Source organism: Lygodium microphyllum, chromosome 4 (assembly GCF_053477565.2).
Source record: "Lygodium microphyllum isolate KBCC chromosome 4, Lygodium_microphyllum_v1.1.10, whole genome shotgun sequence".
Classification (NCBI taxonomy): domain Eukaryota; kingdom Viridiplantae; phylum Streptophyta; class Polypodiopsida; order Schizaeales; family Lygodiaceae; genus Lygodium; species Lygodium microphyllum.
The window spans coordinates 82695626-82703287 of NC_141138.1; the positions used below are offsets into that span (position 1 = coordinate 82695626).

At 39.0% G+C, this 7662-nt stretch overlaps 1 protein-coding gene across 2 annotated transcripts; it reads left to right on the forward strand.

Moving 5' to 3' along the window:
• Positions 1–1705: 1705 nt before the first annotated feature.
• On the forward strand, positions 1706–5624 carry LOC148037237 (glycerophosphocholine acyltransferase 1-like). 2 transcript variants are annotated; one of them, XM_087676169.1, is made up of 9 exons: positions 1706–2146; positions 2853–3065; positions 3238–3324; positions 3420–3477; positions 3566–3666; positions 3752–3847; positions 3941–4034; positions 4192–4429; positions 4544–5624. In XM_087676169.1, the coding sequence occupies exons 2-9, from the start codon at positions 2976–2978 to the stop codon at positions 5202–5204; spliced, it is 1425 nt and encodes a 474-aa protein (XP_087532295.1). In that variant the 5' UTR covers positions 1706–2146; positions 2853–2975; the 3' UTR covers positions 5205–5624. The 2 variants fall into 2 exon arrangements, with proteins under 2 accessions (XP_087532295.1, XP_087532296.1); XM_087676170.1 differs by lacking the exon at positions 1706–2146 and adding an exon at positions 2169–2784.
• The last annotated feature ends 2038 nt before the right edge of the window (positions 5625–7662 follow it).

Sequence of the window (7662 nt, forward strand, 5' to 3'; positions counted from 1 at the left end):
TTTTATTCTGTCTCCTTCTCAAAGTGTGTGAAAAACTATGTTCGAAAAAATTTAAATTAAAAAAAGCTTTTAAAATATTTAATTAAAAAAAGTTTAATCTGAGAGAGAGAGAGAGAGAGAACCTAGGGGGAAGAATTTAATTAAAAAGGGGATGGGGAAAAGAAAGAGAGAGATTATAAGTGAGAGAGAGGAGAAGGGGTTTTAATTTAAAAAAAGGAGGTGAGGGGGAGAAGAGGAAGAGAAAATGAGATGTTGCACGTGAGAAAGAGAGGACGGGAGGGGGTTTTGATTGAAAAAGGGAGGTTTGGAAAATGGGGTAAGTTCGGGAAGCCCTCTGGAGCTTCGGGGCTTTCCGAACCTATAGCTAAAATAATATAGTAGTAAGACCGAACCTATAGCTAAAATAATATAGTAGTAAGACTAGTAAGATTGTGTGAAGAATCCTCACTATTTCTTGATGGTTTTGCTTCTTTGATGACCCTAGAGAGAGAGAGAGAGAGAGAGAGAGAGAGAGAGAGAGAGAACTCTTAGACTTTTGTGAGGCTCTTAGGTTTTTTTGGAAATGTTTTGTCCAAATGCATTCTAGGTGTTGTAAACATCTTTTATTTTAATATTTAACCCACATATTATCAAGAAGGTAAAGAGAGAGAGAGAGAGAGAGAGAGAGAGAGAGAGAGAGAGAGAGAGAGAGAATTTAAACAAGAAGCCGTAGACAATAAAGTAAAGTGTAGTGCAAAAAAGAAGCGTGTCCAATATTGCAAAACGATATGGAATATGACAAGTACAATTTATCAACACTACTCTATATTATATACTTGGAATATTCAACCAAATAAGCCTTTTGAAACCAACTAACCGATTACAAATACCAAACTCATTGTTGCATAGGAAAAGTAGTGAAACACATATAGCAAATGTAATGCCATGGCGTTTGCTAGGTAAACAGGAACCTTCCAAAATTTCTAAGTGAATCCAAACTCACAAATAAGTTACTTGTCTTAATGCATCTTCAACTTCACAATGTGGAGGCAAATCTATCGAAAATGTTGGGACACTTCAACCATTACATTACATTAGCATTAGCAATGCTAGGTAGGTAGATAAAACTATTGGTGGGAGCACATGAATAAAATAAATAAACTATAATTTTTGGTTTGAGATGTGTGACTTTATAACATACACCAAAAGTGGTAGTGTTCACAAAAAATCGAGGTTTGGTGTAAAGCAATGTTAAAGACGAAAAAGTTGCCGTAATAACAACTTAATTAGAAATTAACAAACTAGTGTTTCACTCAAACCATTTTCTTGGAGATGCAAAAACTTTCAACCTTGACAATTAGTAAGGTTTTCCATACTTTTTGGAAGCCTTTGTTTTTTCCTTTCATATTATAACATTTTGGTCATATTATAACGACAACGACCCAAGATTTTAAAATTAAAGGATCTTCTCTCAAAAAGTTTGAATGTGGTTTGGAAATAAAAACAATTAAGTTGACATTAAACCTCTGTTTTTGTTGAACAATGGTCCAAAGTTCAAACAATAAAATAAATATAAAACAAATAGATATAAAGTTCAAATAAATATAAAATATATTAAAAAAAGGAGAAAAGAACAGCAACAAAATGAATTGGGGCAAAAATAGCGATGAATTGGGCGACTGACAGGACGGGTGTTTCCAGCACGCGCGCTCTGTGTCTCTGACTCTCTCTCTCTCTCTCTCTCTCTCTCTCGCCCCGCCCCGCCCCGCCCCGCCCCGCCCCTAAAAACAAGTAGGTGACAGAACAGAAGCCATATTCATCCATAATTCAACTCAGATCAGAGTCATTCTGCCATAAGAGCTTCTGCATTTTGGTTCAAGGCTGCGAGAGACTCTCTCTCCCCCTCTGCGTGTGTGTGTGTCTCTCTCTCTCTCTCTCTCTCTCTCTCTCTCTCTCTCTCGCGCCTGTTTAATACTTAGTGCTTACCTCACCATGCCGAGAAGAGCCCTTCATCAGACTTCACCTGCCCGACCTTATCGCCATGCCCCATACCCATGAAGTTTACAACTTGCTGCCGCTGCGTGCCGTGCCCGAATCCCTTCTCGCATTTTGTCGCCAACGCACAGCAACAACCACAACGAAACCCTAATTCCACAATGGTCGCCACGTAAGCCAGAAAAACATTTCTGTTCTTTCTTCAAAGTCGAGAGTAGTAAAATATCTCCTTTTGACTGTCAAAAAATATCTGGAGCTGTTGTTTTCCGCACCATCTTTGAGTGCCCTTTTTTCCATTTAACTCATCTTTTATGTACTTGAAGGTTAGAAACAAAGTATCTATCAATCTTGTGCTGTAGGGTCCCTCAAATTCTTGAATTCTCTTATATTATATAGAAAAGAAATGCTCTCCCATTAAAAAAACAAAAAACATTTATGGGTAATCTGGAATTCCTATTCTTAAGTATGTTTAAATTGTTATTAAATAAAAAAAACTTCAAGTGTCAATTATCAGGCTCAAATCATTTGTGGGCGAATATTCTGCAAAGGGTGCTAATAGGCTACCGGTTCTGGAGGGCATATTCCTGCCTTCGTCCTCCATTGGATCAGACATTTTGACAAGGCCTTCTTTTAATTCTCATTCAAATTCCTTGATTATGATTTATGGGGCATCCGGATCTCGCCCTCTCTAGCCTCAGATTTCGTTTGGTTTTTGGTTTTCTTGTTAATTGATCCGTCCCACCTTCTCCTACCTGTGTGCAGCAAAGCAGCCCTTTCAATTATCTCGTATTACTCCACCAATTGCAGCATGTATGTGTGCTCATGTTATTAGATTAATCTATTGTCACATAGTACTCCATCGATTGCATTCTGTGCAGTGATATGTGCCCTTTAGCAGCTTTCTCTTTCCCAAAGAGACACAACCCCTCAGAAAAAAGCCTCAGATCTTGCCATCACTCATAAGCAAGGTCCCCTTCTCTGGAAGATCAAGCATCACTCACATGGCATCACAGGGCAGGTTTCCAGTCGGATTGGCTCTCATCCGCACTCAGATTCGCCACCTCAATCATACCCTGCCCATATCTCCTGAGGTCAGATTTGCATTCCTGTCCTTCTCTAACCCTAGTTTCTTTTCTACTCTCCTGTTGAGATGTGTACCGGTCTGATCTAAATACATTAGTAATTGTATCACGACTGTTCTCTTCTTTTGCTTTCCTGTTGATGCGTATTGATCTCTAGATGCATCCCCAATTGTGTCTGCAGGTGGTTGTCAAGACTCAGAAGGTCTTAAGCAAGCAGGCTGAAAAAATAGCTCAACATGCAGACAAGCATGAGCAATTCCTCAACAAGGTATGCCTCATGCCGAAGTGTTATACCTGTGAGGTCTGAAGCATCCAACCACCATTAACCACAAAGATTGCTCAATTCAAGTTTTTCTTGTCCAGGTCACCTATTGTCTTGGGGTCCTCTCGTTTGGATTATTTTGTTACCTTCTGGGCTCAAGTAATCACCTCTCTTATGCCTATCCATTGTCACCATGTGGTGATTTTGTCTGATTGTTAACATGTGACATTTCCATCGCAATTTGCAGACCCACAGGACATTCCGCGCCTCTACTGCTTGTTCTTCATCTGCATAGCTCCACTGAGGTGGATCTACTATCGTGTAAAGAAATGGCACTACTACCTTTTGGTGAGTTCGAAATGCAGGCAGTCTGTTATCAGAGCGTTGAAAAAGTACTTGTTTTTGACGTTTTGGTTTCTCTTCCTCTGGACAGGATTTCTGCTACTATGCCAATGCCATATTTGTGACCATGCTCCTATTCTTTCCAAACAATGAGAAATTCTTCATGTTGTGCTTCTCCTTCTCTGAGGTACAATAGGTGGATGGTTATACTGCACAACGTGGAGGCATGCCAACATTGAATTTCTTTTGTTGTCATTGCTGATGGATAATCTATTGGCAGGGTCCCCTTGCCTGGGCATTGATTGTCTGGAGATGTAGTCTTGTTTTTAGCTCGATTGACAAGATTATAAGCGTCCTTATTCATTCCCTTCCTGGTATGGCCTGTGCATGTAGTTTCTGTACTCTATGATAGCTCAATAAGTTTATGATACTTGATTGTTGTCATTGTAGTTGGATGGTAAGAGCCAGCTGTCATTTCATATTTTAGGATGAGCCGTATGTGCTGATTATCTGTCTGCTGATTGTGCTTAGGGACTGTGTTCTTCATTCTCCGCTGGTGGGATCCGAGTACCTTCCCTCGTCATCACACCGAAGATGGTGGGCCATGGCCTGCTTGGCCAGTTGTAAATAGTGCATCTACTCTCTGGCTGTGGTTGTTTTGGGTGCCCCTTCTTGCGTATTGTGTTTGGCAAGCTCTGTACTTCCTTGTTGTCGAGGGTCTAAGAAGGCAAAGAATATTGAAGGATCCTGAGCTCAAGACATCTTACAGGTTTGTGGCCAGTACTGGTACAAAAGTGTACACCTGTCTGCAGTCTGAATGCCACAGTTCCAAGTTTCTTATTCTGTTGATAATTTTGCCTCGTTTGATACAATGTTTTATCAGGGAATTAGCACGCAAGGCAGAGCGTGCCAACAACATTTGGTGGTACTTAAGTGGGCTTCTTGGAGCTGAGAATCGATTCATTATGTATGCCATCATCCAAGCAGCTTTCACTGTGGCAACTATGGCATTGACTGTTCCCATGTTCAGATCATATCGGTTTCACATAGGATTTGAAATTTTTAAGCTCTCTGCTACAGTTTGGAATGGAGGGAATTTTATTTTCAATGTTATGCCTCGGCAGGCTGTTAAGCAAATGAAGCAACATGTGACCGCTGATGGACATGCTGTTCAAGCAGTAGTGGATCCTTCTGCAGCAACCTGTAAAATTACCACAGCTGAAAAGGATGCAAATTCTGAAAGTACAGCATCTCTCGCCAAATTTGTGGTTGAAAAAATAGATGTTCCCAAGCAAGGAGCTTGTGAACTTTGCAGAAAGGCAGGCTCAGAAAGTTTAAGGATCTATGGTAACCCAGGTATGAATCAAGTGGATGAAGACTTGGGTGCCAGTGAATCAGGTGGTTCATTGTTTCAGACCATGTCAAGATTGATTAAAAATCCTAATGGCATGCATTTGCACAAGAGGCAAACAGCCTTCACAGGAAATCTTGACTCTCAGATAAGGGGCAGAGACTGGAATGGGCATATAACCTGTGCTAGCTGATTGCCAGCTGCATGATTGTGAGCTCTGTACATTACAAGGAGAATATACTCTTCCGTATTCTTCTGGTCCATGGCCACTTGGATGCTGCCATGTTTGCACCCAAACCAAGGACCACAAATTGATTCAATTTCTATGAATTGGCAGCTTGGTGCATGAATTTTGGAATCTCTGGGTAGCCACCAAGCTCTGTCCTGCTGAAGTTGTGGGATCATATGTGTAAAATACATGAAGATGCCACAAAAGTAGATAACGTATATTTGTAAACAGGTCATTAGTATGCAAGTTTGGGTGCCACTTCTGATTTTTAGGCTGATGGTGAAGTTGAGGGTCTTGAGGTTGAAACAAGTCTCAACTCCCTCAGTTTGTAAGATCATTTCTATTTTTATGGCAGAGGGTGTGCCATGTAGCAATTCTTGATTATATCTGTAAAGCAATCTGAAATATTGGAAGGTAACTGGGTTCAGAAGACATAAGCATCTTGCAGCAACAATTTACTTGAGAATTCATCAATGGAAATAAATGGTAGAGAAGTGTCCGTCCCATCGTCCATAGTTATCACTTAAAATGAAGTAGTAGCTTTTCCTGCAGGATTCTAGCCAATTAAAGGTAATAAAATTGGCCTTCTTAGTGCAGAATTAACCGCCTGACAGCATTTTCACAGCTTGGTAATATTAATTAAAACACCGTAATTACGTTTATGACAGGTGAGTAAGATCAATTGTGGAGATAATTTAATTATTATTGTTGTGAATATTATAAGGTGGTAATGAATGTTAACGGACAAGTCGTAGCAATGAATGTCGAATTGATTCAACTTCATATTCTAAGCCTATGCCATCTTGCGCTTTTGTAGAGATAATGGCATGATTTGCCCGTCTCTATGCTTTTTCACTGTGTATATTGCAGAAGCTTATATGTTAAGGTTGTTTCTTCAAATAAACACGATTGCAGCAACTACTGTTCCAAAGATTTCTAATTCTGTTCATTAGATAATCAGTATAGCTTTGTAATTCTAATCTTGAGATGAGGAGTATGGCAAGCTAATCAACATATGTACAAAGAACATACGCCACTCTCTGCAACATGACTTATCACTTAATCAAATTTGACCATGTGTGTCTTCCAATTTGCAAATGCCAAGTGGGAAATCAGAATCAAGCCTATTCAGTATGATATCTCTAACAGTCAATACAGATCAGAAGCTCACTTCACTTGGTGTGAAAATCCGGACTGCTTATCCAACTCAGTTGCAAGTATCAAGAAAGAGCTTATGGATGTGAATTACAGAGGAGTTACAGACGCTGAAGGTGAATAGTGCCAATATATCCACCCTTACGGGAGTTGGGAGGGATGTAATGTACTTTAATATATGGTGCGAAAAGTGTCATGAAGTGGGATATTTAGCCTCTTGTTCATTATTCCTTGGGTAACAAACCTTAGCAAGGCAACCATAAACTCTTATTTGTTACTCAAGTAAACAATGAAACTCTTTCATCATACATTGTTGTGGCATGAAGGTGAGCCTTGTAAGTGGAGGATGACAATTGCATTTGGAGCACAGTCGTTGCATCATCATATTGACTATCAGAATAGCAACATTTAAACCCAAAATAGACGTGCTTAAGCTTAAATGCGAAGAGTATACGGAGAATAGCAAACTAAGACTAGTTAAGTGTGGTGCCACAATGGAACTTGCTAGGTTTTCTTGCAGTAAAATAGAGAAGAAATGTATCAAAATGTTGAAAGATTTACCAAAACTTTGTACACCACCACCTCACTAGTGATAGTAAGATTTATTACTAGTCAAATGCATGAAAAACATAATGGAAAGTGAGCATAAAGAATTAATGTGTTACATGTTGATTAAACAGAGAACAAATGCATCAAAACATGGAAAACTTTATAAAATGCATGAAAAACATAATAGAAAGTGAGCATAAAGAATTAATGTGTTACATGATTAAACATAGAACAAATGCATCAAAACATGGAAAACTGTATAAAAACTATAGTACAATAACACCTAAGTACTTGTGATAGTAAGTTACACCACACTCAATCCATTCACAACTTGCTAGCTCCTAACTAAAGAAAAGCAAAACTTGTATAGAAGTTGATAATTTTAAGAAGAGTAGTGTGAGTTAAGAGGGGTGGAAGTTAGAGGCTAGTGCTTGATGATATTCCCCAAGACATGAAGGTAAAGTTGAATGTCATGTTAAAGTGTCATAAATTCTAACTAATGATGATTATTTGATTGAGAAGGATTTTATAACTTGGGCTCTACTTTAACCCAATTCCTAAAGAGGACCAAGGGTGAGCATTACTCATTTCCATCAATTGTAATTGCAATTAGCATTACTAGGTGACAACAATAAGCATTACCTTAGTGTAAAAGTAAATTGTAGTTAGTCTTGCTCTTGTTGCTAGTTATTTCATCTATAGTTTATATTGATACAAT